Source organism: Trachurus trachurus, assembly GCF_905171665.1.
Source record: "Trachurus trachurus genome assembly, chromosome: 5".
In the NCBI taxonomy this organism is placed as follows: domain Eukaryota; kingdom Metazoa; phylum Chordata; class Actinopteri; order Carangiformes; family Carangidae; genus Trachurus; species Trachurus trachurus.
The window spans coordinates 23910197-23930103 of NC_139896.1; the positions used below are offsets into that span (position 1 = coordinate 23910197).

At 45.1% G+C, this 19907-nt stretch overlaps 1 protein-coding gene across 3 annotated transcripts in view; it reads right to left on the bottom strand.

Annotated features, from left to right (window-relative positions):
* The window catches only part of flnba (filamin B a), a 62365-nt gene that overhangs the window by 8463 nt on the left and 33995 nt on the right, over positions 1-19907 (bottom strand). The window contains exons 11-38 of one of the 3 annotated variants that reach the window (XM_083971886.1): positions 19179-19305; positions 17990-18126; positions 17704-17897; positions 17500-17613; positions 17083-17226; positions 12969-13092; positions 11059-11219; positions 10859-10949; positions 10499-10653; positions 10112-10229; positions 9784-9863; positions 9510-9695; positions 8766-9080; positions 8144-8261; positions 7744-7944; positions 7476-7649; positions 6785-6947; positions 6296-6456; positions 4586-4877; positions 4278-4431; positions 3986-4175; positions 3610-3857; positions 3137-3220; positions 2423-2528; positions 1843-1983; positions 813-941; positions 526-699; positions 223-381 (exon numbers count right to left, since the gene is read on the bottom strand). In XM_083971886.1, the coding sequence (XP_083828012.1) occupies positions 223-381; positions 526-699; positions 813-941; positions 1843-1983; positions 2423-2528; positions 3137-3220; positions 3610-3857; positions 3986-4175; positions 4278-4431; positions 4586-4877; positions 6296-6456; positions 6785-6947; positions 7476-7649; positions 7744-7944; positions 8144-8261; positions 8766-9080; positions 9510-9695; positions 9784-9863; positions 10112-10229; positions 10499-10653; positions 10859-10949; positions 11059-11219; positions 12969-13092; positions 17083-17226; positions 17500-17613; positions 17704-17897; positions 17990-18126; positions 19179-19305 (4440 nt within the window). The remainder of the gene's footprint in view (positions 1-222; positions 382-525; positions 700-812; positions 942-1842; positions 1984-2422; positions 2529-3136; positions 3221-3609; positions 3858-3985; positions 4176-4277; positions 4432-4585; positions 4878-6295; positions 6457-6784; positions 6948-7475; positions 7650-7743; positions 7945-8143; positions 8262-8765; positions 9081-9509; positions 9696-9783; positions 9864-10111; positions 10230-10498; positions 10654-10858; positions 10950-11058; positions 11220-12968; positions 13093-17082; positions 17227-17499; positions 17614-17703; positions 17898-17989; positions 18127-19178; positions 19306-19907) is intronic. The other 2 variants (XM_083971888.1, XM_083971887.1) reach the window with 2 other exon arrangements.

Sequence of the window (19907 nt, forward strand, 5' to 3'; positions counted from 1 at the left end):
TGGGGCCTTTTGCCTTTAATTGATAGTTTAGTCATAGAGAGACAGGAAATGGGGAGGCAGAGAGAGGGGGAATGACATGCAGCAAAGGGCCGCCTGATTCAGGATTGATCCAGAGCCGGCGGCAGCGAGGACTACAGCCTCTGAATATGGGGCGGGTGCTCTACCCACTGAGCTACGGCGCCCCCTACTTTTTTAAAATGTGTGTGTGTGTGTGTGTGTTACCAATGTGGTTGTTGGCCATCCTCTTCAGCAGGCAGGGCTCGTCACGGCCGGACGGCGATCGGATGCTGGCGGTCAGAAGGCTGAGGTCCGTCTCATTAATGTCCAGAGAGAAATCTGCTGCTGAGCCCAGTTTGACCTGAGAGCGCCGCTTGTTGTCCTCTGATACACACAGACACACACAGACACACACACTAAGAGTTAAGACACTGGCAGCACAGGTATCATTAATGTGTGTGTGTGTGTGTGTGTGTGTGTGTGTGTGTGTGTGTGTGTGTGTGTGTGTGTGTGGGCGTGCAGACTGACCAGTGACCCTCGCGGTGAACGGGCTGCCGGCGATATGGTCGTCGTTGTACTTGACCAGGATGTTGTAGTCTCCGGGCAGAGTGGGCAGGTAGCTGACGCTGCACGTCCCGTCCTTGTTGTCCACACAGTTGATCTCTGCCTTGGACGGACCCTCGATGGCGAGGTCCAGACCGCCTGGACACACAGACAGATGAGTAAATATTGACATCCATTAACTCAAACTACAGCAACATAACGCACAGCAGCTCCTCCTCCTCCTCCTCCTCCTCCTCCTCTCTCTCCCGTACCCTCAGAGGCGTCGTCTGTGTAGACGGTGAACGTGGCCATCTTGTTGGCGACGCCGTAGCTCAGACCGGGACCGTAGGCGGTGACGTTGGGACTGCTGGCATGGTTCACGTAGAACTGAAGGGGAGACTCTGCAACACACAGTCACCATTAGGACACCAACACGGATAAAAACGATGGTTACGTATGTGTGGTAAGAGGTGGTGGGGATGGTAGAAATGAAATAGACCTGCAGGTTAACGGAAGTAAAACTTGACTGATGATGGAAATCAGTGTCAAATGAGGGGGCCATTTGAGTTGAGGACAGATTCCACTAAATAAATATCTTCATTCATTAATAATGATATTTTAGAAAACAGTATTGGTACAGCTTTGGGTCAAAAGTTAGTGTTTTAGTGCGTTAGTGTCTTGTCATGTCAACGCTAGTGAAGTGACAGATCTCAGTGCTGCACCTCACTAACTACGACTGGAGGCGCTGAGGCTGATACAGCAGCGGGTTAATGTTCACGCTTATGAATCACATGTTCGACACATTAGCTGGAACAGACAGATGTCCACATGCTTTTAACCAAACCCACCGACACCACAGACACACACATGTACAAACACAGATTCTCAAGGTGTGATGTCATACAGGCTGGTGGTTAATAGTTTTCTCCTGTTTGCTGAAACACACACACACACACACACACACACACACACACACACACACACACACACACACACACACACACACACACACACACTCTGTTCTTAATCACAAACATGCAAACCTTATGTACAAAGCTTCGACATGGTCCTAATCACACACACACACACACCTCCATGTTTCATCCTGGCTATGACATCATTGTCCAAACATCCTGACAGCTGATTGACATGTGAGGGAGACATCGGCTGCAGCTCTTCATCTGCACACCAGGTGTCTCCAGTTCAGTTCTGTCCAACTCCAGACGGAGGGAACAATGTGTGTGTGTGTGTGTGTGTGTGTGTGTGTGTGTGTGTGTGTGTGTGTGTGTGTTGTGTACTTACCTGGGATGTGTGTGCCGTTGTATTTGATGTGCATCTCGTGCAGACCAGCCTCAGTGGGCGAGTACTGCACTGTCACTGTCCCATCCAGGTTGTCTGTGATCAGCGGCTGGGCTGATTTTCCTGAAGGCATCAGCACTTCACCTAAAGACAAAAACATCCTCCTCTTTAACCCTCTAAGAGTTGATCACTGAAAATCTGTGGCTTGATCTTAGACATGCTGCGTTTTTGTCTTGACTACAAAAAACATCTGCAAGTGGTTGTAAAGGACTTTCTTAGTTTGGTGTCCAAACTTCTGCACATGCCACAATTACTGTTACTTTCTATATTTCATGTTGATGATAGAATAAGTAACAGTGATAATGTTTGAAGAGGGACTTGTTTTAATGGCTGCTTGCTGCATTTCAGTTCTTTTCACTTCAGAATAAATCAACTCATCTGGTCATTTGCACACCGCTGCCTGTGTCTCTTTATATTTCTGCCTTTTATTCTTGTCTTATCTAAAGCATGTTGTGTTGTCGTGACGGTCTAATGAGTTGAATCACAGATAAAACTGTAGTGTGAGCGTCCGTGTGTCTCCCACCTGTGATCTCCCCCTTCCTGAAGGAGAACGGTATGACCATGTCGAAAGGTCTGAAGCCGCTTCCGTTGACGCTGCTGCTGACTGGCGTGTAGCCATCTGACGTCACCTGGAGACGACACAGATGGACACGGACCAACGTTAATGTGTCATCTGGTACTAAGAACTACTTTCTGGGCTTCTCGGCGGCCCGCATTAGAAACATGCTGCGGCATCCAAGCCCCGCCCCCCACACAGGGGCATCCTGGGAGGTGTAGTGCGATAGAGCGGGAGAAAAGAGGAAGAGGTATGTAGGAGTAGGAGGATGCTGATGATGATGATGATGAGGAGGAGGTGACTGTGATGCAGCCACAGCGATCAAGAGTGCACTGAGGAAGAGAAGGAAGAGAGGGACCACCACAGTAAAACCCCTGACGAACACCCGTAACCGTAGCAACGCCTTCTTCATTACAAACGCATGGATTTATTTATGTAATGATGCTAGAAGATTGCTGCGATCCCATTGGCTAGGGCAAGAGGAGAAGCAGTGACACGGAGGAAGCGAAGCGGTCGAGCGAGTATGCTTTCGAATGAAGAGTGAGAGAGAGAGGGAGAGAGAGAGAAACAGGTCAGGTTTTAATCAGCAGCCATTCACCTGCAACGGAGAGGAGCAGTGTGTGTGTGTGTGTGTGTAATTCAATCAATGTTTTATTGTGTGTGTGTGTGTTTTGGGGGTACCCAGGGCTGAAAGCCAGCTCCAGGGGGAGGAGCCTGTTGCTGTAGGGACGTCTGCTCCTGCACCATGGGAACCTCATCAGTGGCCTGAAGACACAACATTAAGGGTTAACGTCTGACAAGAAGAGGAGCCAGGAGTCCTGTAACGGACGGTCTGATCTTCACAGAGTCCCGGTCTCCACGTCGTAGAGTGGAGAAGAGAGAACAGAGACACTGACACTAAACCCACAGAGGAACGGAGGCAGCGCTCCCAGACGCTGGAACAAGATTTGTGTTTTAAAGGCAAAGTAAAAAGAATACTGATAAAAATGTGATAGGACTAAATCTGCTCAGTCTGTTTATGCAGGATCTGTAATTAAGGAACTAAACTTATTTAACTTCATTGAAGGCAGATGTCTCTAAGGTGCTGTGACGACCACCTCCTCCTACTGTACGTGAGCCACATCACACTGAACCGTGCTGCGTCCCGTCCTCACCATGACTTTGAAGGGGCTGCGCGGGATGTTCTCTCCTCCGAACCGCACGTAGATGACGTAGTTTCCTGGAGCCGGAGCCGTGTAGAAGATGTCGAAGGTGCCGTCCTCGTTCTCCAGCACCTCGGCCTCCACCTCGCTGCCGTCGGGCTGAACGATCACGCAGCTCACCTTCCCCTTCCCAGCACCCTTAGCGTTCACCACCAGGCCGAGCTCCTCGCCGATGGCCACCGTGGGACCCACACCAGGACCTGGGGGACACACGTTTCATAGGGTCTTCATAATGTCCCCCTCCGCAGTGTTTTAGAAGCTTAAATGAACTATTATCATTATTAGTGAGCTCTGTTTCCTGTGAGACGCGTCGTCAGTGGTCGCGTACCGGTGACGGTGCACTTGCTGGCGTCTCCGGTCGCTGTGGCGCGAACTCTGTACGGGGAAGCTGGGATGTCGTCGCCGCCGTACTTAATGACGATGGTGTACCGGCCTGCGCGGTCTGGGACGTAAGACACCCGGTATGTGCCGTCACCGTTGTCATGGATACTGGGCTTCTTGGATTTACCATCCTGGTCCTGAAGAGGGAGAAGAACAGAAGAAGAAGAAGAAGAAAGGTGTGACTCTTGTGACCTCCGACCTCTAGTCTGATTAATTCAGTTTGTGTGTGTGTTACTAACAGAGATGAGCACGCTCAGTTGGCCTTGGCCGGCGTCCTTGGCATCGATGCTGAACTCAACAGGGAAGCTGGCGGGGACGCCGCTGGTCAGCCCGGGGCCACTGGCTCGCACTTTGCTGGCGTCATGAGTGGGCAGCACTCGGAACTTAAAGGGGCTGCAGAGATGACAGACACAAGTTACTACAGACGGTGATCTCAGGGAAAACCGCCGCCATGTGCCACGAGCGAGGCGCCCAAACCTACAACCTAGAAAAGCAACTGTGTCATCTACACCGTTAGCAAACCACGACTTAAATCCCTCCTGTGTACCTGTGGGGGACATCGTCCTCTGCGTACTTGATGGCCACCGAGTACGGCCCCTCCACAGACGGCGTGTAGGACACGGTGTGAGTCCCGTCCCCGTTGTCCGTCACCTCCACGGGCTCGGCGACTCCTTTAGGTCCTGTGACGGCCACCGCCAGGGGAGCCACGCCAGCCTTCCTGCAGTCAACTGCAAAGGATTGTGGGATATTGCACCTGACTCCTGACCCCACGCCGGGTCCAGACACTTTGACCTTAGTGGAGTCGACCACGTCCGTCACTGGGACCTTGAATGGGCTTCCTAGTGAAAAAAGAAGGAAACGAAACGTTGGCTAAAAAGCTTCTGGGGTTGATTTACATTATAAATTTCATTTTGGGTGAAAATAAAAGCTCATTGCTCTTGCTCTCTGTCACTGACCTTTGTCTTTATGTGGTCACAGCAGCGTCACTATCTGCTACATTTATCCTGATTTCACACTTTCATGGAGCAGGACCACAAACCCACATCTGTGTGTGTGAAAGGTGTCGAACCAGAACTCACACTGAGCTTTTCCTGAGCAAAGTCAATTAAAACTGAGCTGCGGCTTTTTAACTTGTGCCAGTAACTTTGACCACATCTTAAAGGCATTAAACCGAAACACTTGGCACGTCTTTTATCAGCCAATAACACCAGCAACATCTTTTAAACATTAACTGGAAAGCATTTACCGCATCTTTTAACTCCACTGGTTGTTGACAGGCGGAAACAAGAGCGAAGCCAACAACAGAGTTGTAAAGGCATCGACGTTAAGGTGAAATAAACAGACGCATGTGAGGACCATAAACAAACAGGTTTCTTTACACTTCTTTAGATGAAAAGGCCATGAATAGATAATAATAACACTATTTTTCTCAGATTAATTTGAGTTTTTTAAGTCATGTCTGCACCTGACTAAATACCAGTGTTATTGGTATTTTGTTTGTTACTTGTTTTTTTGTGCCTTTGTTTTTACTTCATCTTAAAGCAAGAGAAGAGCAACAGAGTTTCATTGTACGTCTAATGAGAATAAAAATTCATTCATTTAATATTTTTATTAATTGGCTGCTGGACATGAGAATCTATCTATCTATCTATCTATCTATCTATCTATCTATCTATCTATCTATCTATCTATCTATCTATCTATCTATCTATCATCCCTCCTAATCCAATCTGAACTAATCTATGTTAAATATCTATTCATTTAATCATCCTGCATTTTTCTTACTTGCAACAACTCCCAACGATCAAAACCAGAAACTATATATTTTATTGCGCTGTGTTTTTTTGTTTTTTCATTTCATTTTATCTTTTTAAAATCAATCCCACACAAACGGTCCTGGTGCTGGAAACACTCAAGAGCCAGATTGTAAAATAGTCTCCAACAGATGAACCATTTCTTCCTGTTTTAGCTACAACACTGTATTTTTACTCCTTCAGTGGGAACAAATTGACTTCAGGTTGACAGCAAGAAACGGACGCGTTTCGGCAATCAGCGCTGAGGACGGCTGATTGCCGAAACGCGTCTGTTTCTTGCTGCCGAGCAGTTTTAATGAATTAAAAAGTGTTTAACTGAAAGTGAGTGCTGTCACAACCTTTTTTTATAAATAATATCCAGACAAATGATCCTTTACGATATTTCGGTGTTGGATCCATTGAAACGATCCTAAACCATCATAAACATAATATAACTTGCTCACCTGGGATGTGCTCTCCTCCGTAGGTGATGTTGACATCGTAGAGGCCTGGGGTGAGAGGGACGTACTCCACGCTGCAGCTGCCATCTTTGTTGTCTTTACAGGACATCTTGGACTCTGACGGACCCTCCACAGTGATGCCGAGACCCCCGATACCTGCCCCTCTGTGAAAGGACAGCAGTGAGCCAGACTTTAAGACTGTTTTATGAAGACAGAGCTCTGCATCAACAGACACTCTTCTGTAAAAGGTCTGTTTTTAGATAGAGAAGAGATCAGTCTCAACAATTGAAAAATCAACTGTTTTATATATTATTATTGCACCTCATATTTTCAGGTATTTCAGGCAAGGTGCACTGAAGTACAGCTTTACTTACTTAACTACTAAGAGGAGACATATCACATAGTGACATAAAATACATGAAGATACATTTATAACTCAGCAGCACTACTAAATGAAACATGATATCAAGCTCCAACCTCCAGCAGCTGTACCTGGTGATGATGTTGAAGTTGTTGGGTTTGTCCGTCAGGGCTTGTTGGAGCCCGGGGCCAGTGGCCACCACCCTGCTGGGGTCACATCCCTCCGACACAGACACCTTGAACGGGCTCTTAGGAACCGGAGTGTCGTCATACAGAACCTGAACGCTGTGGACGCCTGAAGTACACACACACACACACACACGTGAGACGGACACCTAAACACAGTGTTCCTCCATTATCAGGGGTGGACAGTAACTAATTACTTTGACTAGAGGATTGTACTTGAGTGCATTTTCCAGTATCTTTACTGAGTTTACTCAACCATACGTGATTTACTTTTGACTTAATTCCTATGAAGTACTCTTACTTTGACTGTGAGTCATGTGTGAACCTGTCAGTGTGACAGATGAAAACGAGGTAGAGGTATTCTTCACCACACTTCACTCTGTGGTGAAGAATACCTCTGTATTTAAAGGTTCAGAAATAAAGATTTATTTGGTTTTAATGTTTTCTGAGTTTAACACGACCAAACGTCATCCCTGTGTCACGTTTATTTAATTAAAGAGTTTAAAGTTTAAAGAAACAGCTCGTACTAGCTGCTGTTTTCATGATGTGGTTGGACAAATAAACGGTAATATAACATTCGCTTGTCTTGGCCTCATATAAGACCAGGAGGGTCGGTCTACAGGTGAAGGCGTGTTACCGTTCTCAAAGGGAGTGTACTCGACGCTGTATGTGCCGTCGGCCTTGTCGACGACCTGACAGTCCGTCAGTGCTCCAGACGGGTTCCTGACCTCCGCCCTCACATGGTCTCCTCCCCGCCGGCTCAGAGGACGGGCGTCCACCGTGAACTCTGTGGTGGCTTCTCTGAAAACAGCTGAAGAAGAGAAGAGGTAGGAAGACGTTACAATCAATTCATTTAAGCATTAATAACATTGTAGAAGAGGTTTTCAGGTGGACTCATACTGCACCTTGTCCCTCCACCCCGGGTCCAAACACTTTGACCTTGGACGTGTCCACAGCAGGATCCACCATCACCTTAGCAGGGAAACCAGGGACGGTCTTTCCTCCGTACTTGAGCAGCAGGGTGTACATGCCAGAGGTCAGAGGGACGTAGGTCACTGTGTAGGTCCCGTCCTTGTTGTCCACCACCTCCGTCTTAGCTTTCACACCTGGAACAACAGATTTTTACTTTTTTTTTATAAGCCGCAGAACTGACGACTGTGAATGTACAAAGTGTCAGCTGTTTGTTTTGAGACGCTTCACAACTGGAGAAACGCAATCTCACTACTCTGAGCAGGATCTCAGGATAGACAGAAGACAAAAGGATAATCAGACTGACTGACAGGGCACAACGCGGTGTTGTGTTACCTGAGCCTGGTGCGGAGCCAGTGGGGCTGCTGGGGGCGGAGTCGAGCGCGGCCTCCAGGCTGAGTTGACCCGGTCCGGCCTGAGAACAGTCCACATTCACCACGCTGGTCTCTCCGACCTGCACAGACACAACAAGCTGCATCACACCTCATACGTTTTAGATTAGGAATCAGACATTTCCTCATGAATCCTGGCAGAGCGAGAGCAGATCTCATGTTTGGATGTCGACAGAGCCAGAGAGAGACTCACACTGCACTGACAATTTCCATTTCACACTTCTCTTTCAATTTTACATCCACCGCTAAATTTTAGGTGAATTTCAACAAAAGTGGTGAAAGATGTGACTCAACGATGAGTAGTTGATGCAGAGGAAGATGACGTGATGAAATGATGTCATTAAAAGCAGCAACTGATGGAAAAACACAATGAATCACTGTGGGAACATTCGTTTCATATCTTAATCTGAGAAGGAGTCTCCTCACAGACAAATTCAGATTCTTTGTTTGAGCCAATCACCATTTACTGCTAAATTCATCCACAATGGCTGCTGACAATGAACTGATTCAAACTGTTTAACCTTCATCTTCAGCTCTGCCCCCCGTCCGTCTCTCCTGACCCTCACCTTGCCTCTCTTCAGCCCCGACCCCGACGCCACCACCTTCGAGGGATCAAAGGGCATCTGGATGTCGGCTCTGTATGGTGAGCCTGGGATGTGGACCTCCTCAAACAGGATGTTGACCAGGTAGTCTCCGGGCTCGGTGGGCAGGTAGGAGACGGAGCAGGTCCCGTCGCCATTGTCCGAACATTCGATCTTGGCCTCGGTCGGCCCCTCCACCGTCAGCCCCAGGCCTCCGGTGCCGGCACCTTTGGTGTCGATGGTGAACTCTGCCTGGTTCCCGACCAAACCTCCCTTCAGCCCTGGACCAAACGCCTTCACCTAGACAGGAGAGGGGGGTAGGGATGATAACAGGACCATGTAGCCACTTTCTCACTATTTATTATCTTAATTTCCATTGGAACTGTGAAATCAATTTATTCCAAATCAAGGTTTAATTCACTCGTTTTCTAAATCTGGTTTTTCCTGCTGATTTCAGGCGCAGAGCTATAAAACACTGAACATACAGACAAATCATAAACCTTTTATTTCTATTTTTGTAAACATTATTATGTGCTATTTATCATGTGTTTTATTCTGTTTATTTTCATGCTGGTCCTAGCAGTCTTTGCCAGTAAAACACTGTGGGTATAAAACATTGACTTTGTTGAACATCTTTGAATTAAAAGCCCCTCCTTTTCCAAAATAATGTTTTATTAATATAAATTGCAACACTTTTATTTACTCTCCACCTGAAGGATCAGACGTTACCTTGCTTGGGTCTGGAGGCAGCTGGGCCTCCACGGGGAAGGGGCTCCCAGGTACGGGGTGTCCATCGTAGGACACGTTGACAGCGTACACCCCCTCCTCTGTGGGGGTGTACCGGACCAGACTGACATCAGCTTTGCTTGGCTGAGGCTCCACCTTACAGGGAACTGCGCGCTGACTGGGACTCAGCTACAAACACACAAGAGACGCTCAGTTTCTATATCAATAAATGCTGCAAACTTTGACAGGACATTAACAGAGCATCTCTGTCACTCACCACTGCCACCTCCAGGTGACCTTGACCTCCTGCACCCTTGGTGTCAATCATAAACTGCTGTTCCTGGTCGACCTCAACCCCTGAAATGAATAATTATCAATTTAATAATAATAATTTACAGATGAGACTTAATAGACTTTGAGTTGTATGGAGCCTTATCAGCACTAAATACTTCAGCTACTACTAAAAATAGTATAGAACATGATTCAGAAGTAAATGTGGAACTGTATTTGCTGATAAATACTTTAACATGTTGATGTGTTTAAGTTATTTTCCAGTTGTCTGGGAAACCAGCTGAGAGTAGAGGAAGACAGAGAAGATGTCTTACTTCCTTCCAGGTTGTCCACGGTGACCTTGCTGAGGTCCAGCGGAGCAGCGATCCCGACCTTGAACGGGCTCTTGGCGATGGGATCCCCTCCAAACTTCACCAGGATGGTCATCTCCCCCTGTCGACATGCGCGACACAGTTCAACAATTTGTCACGAGGCACAACTTGGTTTGTTTTTTGTGGTTTTTGATCATTTGTTCACAACTCTTCATTTTCATGTGACCACTGCAGCGATGAGCAGCACGGACACAGGTGTACAGGTGTGTTTTTACGGATCTATGAACAGACACATGTTCAACACATCTGTTGTTCAACCTCATGACTGATACTTATGTGATTTACAGGTGAGCGAGTGATGCACCTCATCACTCAGGTGGGTTGACGTACCTGTTGTACAGGTGTGTATTTGACAGTCTGAGAGTAGTCGTAGTTGTCGATGATGTCGAAGTCTTTGACGGTGGAGGAGAAGGAGACGTCCAGCGGCGCTTTACCAGCTCCTTTAGTCAACACGGTGAAGTGAGTGGGCTTCCCGCTCTCCACACCTGGACAGAAAGAGAGAGAAAGAGGTTCAGAGTGCAACAGGTAGAAAAGAACAAGTGTGTGTGTGTGTGTGTGTGTGTGTGTGTGTGTGTGTGTGTGTGTGTGTGTGTGTGTGTGTGTGTGTGTGTGTGTGTGTGTGTGTGTGTGTGTGTGTGTGTGTGTGTGTGTGTGTGTGTGTGTGTGTGTGTGTGTGTGTGTGTGTCTCACCAGTGCGAGCCAGTCCAGGACCCTCTGCTTTAACCTTGGATGCATCATGGGAAGGCTCAACTTTGATGGTGAAGGGGCTCTGAGGAACTTCCTGTGTGAAACATGCACAGTGGAACTCACCAGATGGTAGTTGTTTAAACCTCGCACTGTGTGTTAGTTTGTGTGCGTGTGTGTGTGAGAGAGTGAGTGTGAGACTGTACTTTGTCAGTGAACAGGACTTTGACGACAAGTCTTCCTGCAGCAGGAGGGATGTATTTCACGGTGAACGTGTCATTGGCGTTGGGGATAATGTCGAAATCCACATCAGCCTCTTTGTCACCGACCATGTTGGCGTCACACTTGATGCCCACACTGACATCACCTGAACCAGAAAACACACACACGAAAGAGAGTTAGGAAAGCTCACTATAGTGATAAATTCTTCTTGAGTGCAGAAAACTGTCGGGACACAAGGGGGCGCTAGACTGTTTTTGCTTCCTGCTGCTCGATCATTTCATCTATTCATCTCAGGGACACTTTGGCCTTTGGATTTTTCACTGACACCAGCTCCAGTGTAAACAGTGAACTAACCATTCAGCACGACCTGCATTCCCTGCAGCACGACTGAGCCATCAATCACAGCTCAGGAAATCAGAGTATGAGAGGAATGAGACCTGAAACTGACATCGGGGCCAACAGAGTCAGATTCTTAGTGGGGGGGAAACCACCAACTTTTACCCTTTACTAGTTTCCTTTTTTATTGCCAAGTAAATCTTACAGGGCCTCGTGGTAAACTGGCCAAATGGCCTCAGGGGGGCCACAAAAAGACATAAAACAACCAGACACACATAAAAGCAACACAATAAGACACTAAATAAACTCCTCCGAGACAAAGGTGACATAAAACGACTGCAAGGAGGCACAAAACTACTACATTGCAGTGACCCTGCTGTGTAGAGCAGGCAAAGGAGGCCGTTCTACATGTCTACACCCAGGGGCCCAATGACCCAATGTGTTGAGAATCTGATGTTAAATGAAGTGGGTGTTTCTGCAGCAGTAATTTGAGAAGTTTCAGTGAACATTTTTTTGTTTTACTGAAGTTTTATTGAACATATAGATGGTAATATAGAGGAGATGGTCATACACTTACACCTGTTTAACTATTTTACATCTGCTTCAGACTCTCTTTTTAGTTCTGTGGATCAGAATCAGATGCTTTATTGATCCCCAGGATGACATGTGTAAGTTACAATTGCTTGTCCAGCAAATAATAGAGATAAAAGCTATTGTTCACCTTCTTTACTTCCAACAGGTTAGAACTCTGTCAAGAAGTAAACGTCATCTCCAGCTGGTTTCATGAACATGACACCGAGTTACAACACTTGTTTAATCTTAATTTTAACCACCAAAGCCTTTTTTCCAGTCACCAATCATACAGCGCTTTTCTCTACACATCACTAAAACATTGGGGGCAATGTGGGGTCCAGTGTTTCCAGTACCCTCCCCAAGGACACATTGCTATGTGACCTGAGAGCTGGGGATCAAACCATCGACTTTCTGATTAGTGGACGACCTACTCTACCTCCCCAAACACAGTCACCCTGAGCTCAGTGAACTTCCTGAATCCATGAGGATCCACACAGGTTTCATGGCAAAGTGAGGTCTACCCAGTGTTAGTGTGGCGTTCCTTATAGAGTCAATGCAGAGCGTGTTTTGTTCACGGTGTGTGCAGGTAGATGATGAAATGTGTGTTGCTCTGCTCAGGAAAGTCAAAGTGATGAATTTCCTGTCAGGATGTTTCTGTCTTGAGATCATTGCCAGGACATACCAGTATTTGTGTGTGTATGTGTGTGTGTGTGTTGTAATCATTCCCAGACAATACAAAAGGTGAGTGTTTGTGTATTCGTAGCAGTGTGTGTAGAGTGTGTAGACTTCAGTGTGTAATTCTTTTGTGTGTTGTTCTGACAGATGGAAACTGCTGTCACACCAAATAAAACAGTCTGTGGGGATTTCCTGCTGTAATTGTTACCCTGTGTGTGGTTGTGTGTGATTGTGTGTGTATATGCGCACGCATGTGTGTGGTCGTGTGTGATTGTGTGTGTGTGGTTGTGTGTGTGTGTGTGTCTGTTACCGTCTCCAGCTCCTGAGCAGTCCACAGTGAAGTGTGTAGGCTCATTAGCCTTTAGTCCAGTTCTCTCCACCCCGGGACCGAACACCTTCACCATGTCAGGGTGGCTGCCTTTACCCACGGTCACCTATGAACACCAACAGGAAATGACATCTTAATTTGACAGGACATTTAGGAATGTTTCTCTATTAAGTTCATCAGTTTTTTAGTATTTTTCTAAATCATTTTTTTTTAGAATGAACACTTAATACGGTGTCCCACAGGGCTCTGCCCTGGGGCCACTACTTTTCAGTCTCTATCCATTACATACATGGTTTCCACACAGGAAAAAAATCTGGAGTCCCTGTGGTACCAGGCCTGTGTTGCTGTAGTTTAATACAGTGAACAAAAAATACTCGTAATCAGAAATTGTAAGAACGCTGCTGACCAGTGTTTTTGCTACGCTGATAACATGAACAGCAGCAAGAGATTACGTGTTAACAAATCAGAGACCTCATTGAAATTTCATGTAAATAAGAATAAAATTAATTTTAAATTAATGAGTTGGACAGTCACAAAATGTTTTTGGTGTGACATATTTATCATAGATAGCACACATACAGCTACATATGTATTGTAGGTTCATGGTGAAGGTGATATTGCGGGTCAGTGTGATATGTTTAGTCAGAGTGAAATCTTTCCTGTGTGGTAAACATTATAGACACTCATGTTTCTTTTATCTAATTCAGACTCTGAAAAACAGATCAGAGCTTCATGCCTATCTACTTCTATATTTTCATTTTTGCCAAGTTTGAAATATGTATCAGTGTCAATTTTATATTCCAAATTCTGGTTGGTCCTATGAAGTGAAATTAAAATTTCGCTCAAACTGTAATTACCTGTATGTGAAATACATTCCCAAATAGTTTTTTTTAGGTGAAAATGGAGAAAATGAACCAAACAACACAGTAAAACATTTAAATGAGATGTGAGAATTTATTTTAAAACCAATCTAACTCTAACAATTCTGAAAATTTAGTATGATTAAATGGATTTTAGTACAGCTGATGATCGAAGGTGCGTTTCAGTCAACATGTTAGTTACAAACACATTCATGCTTGTTAGAATTGGGTTTTGCCAACAGAGGTTCAGTTTCTCTACAATTGAAAACAAACTGCAGTTACATTTAGATTTTTATCACAGCAGATTTCACTGACAGTCAGGGTCACGAGACAGTGGACACATGTCTAGCTCCACTTTTTCTGTGATCGGATCATGGCTACAAATTTTTTACAAATTATAGTTAAGCACCCCTCAACTCCTGTGAATCTGAGGTGAAAATCCAGTGATGTCATTTTCTGCATGAATAATGTTGTGACCATAAATAAAAGACATAATTTTTTGCCTTAATCACACACAACAAAAGGAACACAAATGTCTCTGACTGTTAAATTATCCTCTCAATTCAGATCCCATATTAAACAAATCTGAAAATAAGGCAGCATTGTCTTAGTTCTGTTCTTTCTGGCAGAATTTATCATAATGAACAACTTGATTATTTGCTGGACTTTGTATCACTATGCTCCCTAAATGTATGTACATATAGAGGAAATACAAAACTTTCCATCACTCCTTTGTTTCAGCTTTAAAGCCGGAGTGAGAGTGGGTGCCAGGCAGCCTGCAGGCCGCTGCAGCTCACAACTAGCCTGTTGGATCATCACAGTGACATCAGCTCCAAACCTGAAGCTTTTCAGACAATTAAAAAAACTCCCCTGAACCAGATGAAATGATCTGTGGAGCCGTGTGAAGTTCGTCACCAGCCACAAAGAGCCAGACGAAGCACATTGTCTTGCTCAGACTTTAAATATGGTCAAGACGTTTCCAGGCTTAAAGACTCAGGAAACAAATTTCTTCTGTTATTTTCCTTGGATCATGTCACAACATTCGGACTTTGTACCTCTGTCGCATTATAGCACAACAACAGGAATGTCTTTGTTAACTCCTGTTGGCATCGTTATAAATTCCTGAGCAAACGTGTCTGCAAATGCATGCAAGGCCTGCGGGCAGTTTCTCATGAGACTTATTTACCCCGAGGGTGAAACTATACACGACTTAAAACAACAACCGGGGAAGACAAATGATAAACAAGACAATGAAATAACAGTAATTACGACTGTAAATCTCTCAGACTGTGACAGTGCAGTTCGAGTCTGGAAAATGAAAACCGTTTCACCCTGTATCAGTTTGTTTCTGTCATTTCATTTCACCCCTAATCAGATGATTGTACATGAGGATGCAGAGATCAAAGGTCACTGCAACTCTGACCTAAGGAAATAATAACATGATGCATGACACTGTAATGTGCTACGTGTTCATGTTTCTACTTCTACATGAAATAGACACAAAGTGAAAAGGTCTTCATTCAACAGGAGCAAAATTACCTCACAACAACTATAAATCATGAGCTATAAAGATGATGGCAGGGCTTCACTTGTCTGAACCTCTCACATCTCCCAACTTGTAGGGTTGTCATGACAAGATCATTCTCAGTGTTTCATAACGGATCTGAGGAGGTGTCGTATCAACCAGGAGGAGTCACTAGAGCAGGAACACTATCTGACATTGCACCACAAGCACGATGAGTGTGTTGATGTGACGTCAAAGTCAGAGGATTATCCTGCATTAAAGACAACTCACAACTTGGAAAAAACAAGCTTTGAGTTGTGAAAAATGAATTAAACGGTGCCAAACATGGAAATTACAGGTTGGATATTCAGGTATCATCTGAGAGCGCCAATCAGTGACAGCAATAAAACATGGCAGCTCTCTCGTAAGAGAATGCTATTTTAACAGAGAGATCAGTGCAGAGCATCTTAAAACATGCTGACAGAGATGTCTGAACAAATGTTTCTTTGTGTCACACAAGACTTTTTTTATTTTATCTTTATTCTTAACTCTTTAACCAGGATCTGTAGCATTTGGATCAAGTAGATCATGAAAAATTAGGTGTGGCCAGTGTGAGAGGCATATTAAATCAATATTTAAGTTAATATAATGATCAGACTCCATATTGGTTGATATCAACTATTTTATCAAAATATTCTAATATCTATATGTATATTATATTATATATATATTATATATTTATATAGTTTTAGGAGCAATTCAATTTATGACACAAGTTTATAGTTTGGATCAGAGAGGTTCAGATTAGTGAGATTTAAAACGCACAAAAATCAAAGAGAATAACAGTGAATGACACAGTAGTTACAGTAAAGGACAGATTTGTTAGTGTACACACTGATTAAATCATCTAAAGTTACATAAAACTTTAGTTAAGAAATCAAAGTGAATAATCGATCTGAATAGTGAGGCACTAGTCGACACCAAGGAGCACACAGACATACAGAGGTTACAGTTTGTGTTGTTAATGAGACACATGTAAACTACATATAAAAAGTTAAAAAAATTAATAGAAAATACAAGAAGGTTGAGTTAAACATGCTTTTGCAAATGAATTTTTTTTGATCATGTAGTGGCAGTTATTGTTTCAATCAACACAAAATATTCTGATATTAGTATCAGCAAACAAACACACACGCAAAATTATGTCGTACCTGACAAATTACACATCTGATGTTGTCCCCATTTAAATAGCACATTTATAAAACTTTGTTGTGGTGATTTAAGTCTTTAACTTTCTTGTTGCATTTCCAATGATTCAAGTGTTTTCTGGTGAATTATAGATTTATCAAATTATTATCAAACTTTTTCACTTTTTATACATTTTTTTTACTGGCTTGAACATTTTGGGGTGTTTTCTGCACATACCAATTTTCTTTTCTTAATTGTGTGTTTTCTCTGTGAAGCTAAACTAGCTACTGAACCTCTCCTCAATGTATGTGATGATGATCAGAGGCTTCCTAGTTTTAGTTTTCACTTCACTATGCTTTGAATTCACCACATTTAATTTCTGCTCTGACTTCAGCGTCTCTGACTGGACGACGTTGATGTTCTCTGTTTTGACTGAAGTTACTGTCTGAACAACTTTAGCTTCAGTTTCCAACTTGACCGGAGCCCCAGATCTGGGTGGGACATCCCTTTCTGTAGTGACACAGTGCTGTGATTGGCTGCTTACCCTGAAGGGGCTGTTGGGGACGCTAACTCCTCCCCAGGCGACGGCCACGGTGTGCTTGAGAGGGGAGGCGGGTGTGTAGGAGCAGGAGTACAGGCCCTCGCTTTTACTCTTCACCCTCACCTCCACAGGGAGTCCCTCTGCGTCCTGGCCCACAGACAGAAGGACAGTCAGTCAGAATACAGATAATTATTACATTTCTAAAAAAAAAAAGCTCCTGCAAATCAAAAGACATTTTTAGAGCAGTAGTTGAATAAAATTAGATTCCAGACTAATCGTTTTAACAATCAATAAAAAGCCAGATTTGCATTCTTAGTTTGTTTGTGTCACATCCCCTTTGTATGACACACTGAACTACTGAGCTACAGACGCACAAGGAGGTTGAAATGTGAGCATCACCCACAGTAAATTCAGACCTACCTGAGCCATGATCTTCAGAGGTCCTTTCCCAGCATTCTTTGCATCGACAGTGAACTCGGCCGGCTGGTTGACCAGGCAGCCGCTCTTCTCCAGCCCCGGCCCGTACGCCTTGACCTGCAACCATGAAACCAGGAAGTTAAGGTGACCTGCTGGGTTTTTGTGCGTCAGGTGTGTGAACTGGGCTTCAGAGGGCAAGTCGCTCACCTTTTCTGAGTCACTGGCATTGTTGTCAGGGACGATGAACGCCATGAAGGGGCTGTGCTCAATGTCCTCCTCGTCACAGGTGACGTGGATGGCGTATTCACCGGCCTCTGTCGGCCAGTAACGCACATCACACGACCCGTCGTTCTGGTCCTCGCACTCGATTTTAGCCTGAGACGGCCCCTCGATGGCGAAACCTGGGGAGACAGCAGGTCGGATCAGACCGGGCCTAGAGGAGGGCGCAGGCTGAAGGCGCCAAGAAGACGTCTAACGGCGATGAAAGACTCACCCAGCACTCCCACATCAGTGCCAATGGACTCCACTATAAAGGCAGCAGGTTTACCCACAATGCCTCCCTCCAAGCCAGGACCCCAGGCCCTGATCTGCTGAGGCCCCGCCTCCGGGCCGACGGCGACCTCGAATGGACTGGGAAACAGAATGAAAGAAAGAGAGAGAGAGAGAGAGAGAGAGAGAGAGAGAGAGAGAGAGAGAGAGAGAGAGAGAGAGAGAGAGAGAGAGAGAGAGAGAGAGAGAGAGAGAGAGACAGAGAGAGAGAGTCAACGTGAGTGAAACCACACAGACTCTGTGTGTGTGTGTGTGTGTGTGTGTGTGTGTGTGTGTGTAGGGGACGTAAGCAACACCACACAGCATGAGCTCACCCATGAGGCTGTCAACACATTTACCCATATACACACACACTGTAATCCAATCTTCAGCATTTACTGGCTGATTTATAGTTTGGATCCTCATTACACTCACTCACTCACTCACTCACTCACTCACTCACTCACTCTAACTGCTATGTTTGTGAGGACCCATTAACCCTATCTGAGTCATCACAGCTAAATGTCCCGTCCCACCCTGAACTCTGACCTTCACCCTGTTTAAGCCTTGGCTCTTCGTCTTTTGGCAGAAATGTTGCCACACACGGACCCATTAGAGAAAGACAGACTCTCACTGGTGACGAGGTCCAGAAATCATCATTTACTGAATTATTCTCTGGGCACAGAGAGAAAAGAGTTCCCCGTGTTGTTACTGTAGCTTCTCCAAAACCCCCTGAGGAGCTGAAGTCAGATTCTTCACTGTGGGAACGTTCAGACCTGTACGACCTGGGACCGAGCCTGGACGCCACTCTGCTCTGGACCACACAGTTGTGTACACAGGTACTTCCTTTACATGTACGCGGTCAGATCCATGATTTGTTCTCGTATCGAAAAAAATGACCTCAGCACATGAGTTTGTCTCGTCGCCAAAATCGCATTAGTCGGTTTCTCTGCTCCGAGATGTGGGAACTCCCTGCGCTGACGCTGTTACTAATATCTGCACAACAGACCACAACAATCCGCTGCACGGAGAAGTGACACAGAGAAGGCCCAGACTACAACCCCTCATCCCCCCGTGTCTCCAACCATTCAGATCGGATGAGGTCATGTGCTGAGGTAATGCCTTAAAACACACACACGCAGTTTACAGCTCACCTCTTGGGGATGTGCTGACCCCCCCAGGTGATGGAGACGGTGAATTTGCCAGGACCACTGGGATAATACTCGTAGGAGAACACACCGTCCTGACTGGAGATCTGCTTCACTGGCTCCTCGATGCCTTCTGAACACACACACACACACACACACACAAGAAAATGAATGTTATTTAGAAAATCCAAGGTCCTGTGATAGACACTCATCAGAATTTAATGGAGTTAAATAATAACATTATCAGAGCTCATTGTGGCTCATATGGGACTAAAAGGTCAGAAATGTATCTGGATGTAGTTAGATCTTAAAATCCACTCTGTGTAAATCTCAGTGTAAAGAAGTTCTGGTTGTGGTTCTGGCTAAAAGCCTGGAGCCTGAGCTCTGTGCGGTCCTGACGTCACCTCCAAGCTTGACTCGCTTCAGTGGCTCCAATGACTCAATGAAATCTCCCATTTCAAACGTCTTTAATCTGCCTCTCAGGTTCTTCAACCCAGTGCCGAGGCGCTATTGTTATCCTGCGTGTTTCTCCTTCTTCTTATTCATCTTCCGTACCAAATTTCGATTCGCTACTCCTCCTACAGTTTTGAGAGGACCCTTCTTGACAAAAAAAACAATATCAGAAGAACTTTGACATTCTGATATCTCTGTAGTTTATCAACTATTTCAGTGATATCGCTCCCACACATTTGTGTGAAACACAACCGCCACCCACCCACACACAACTGATTCTCA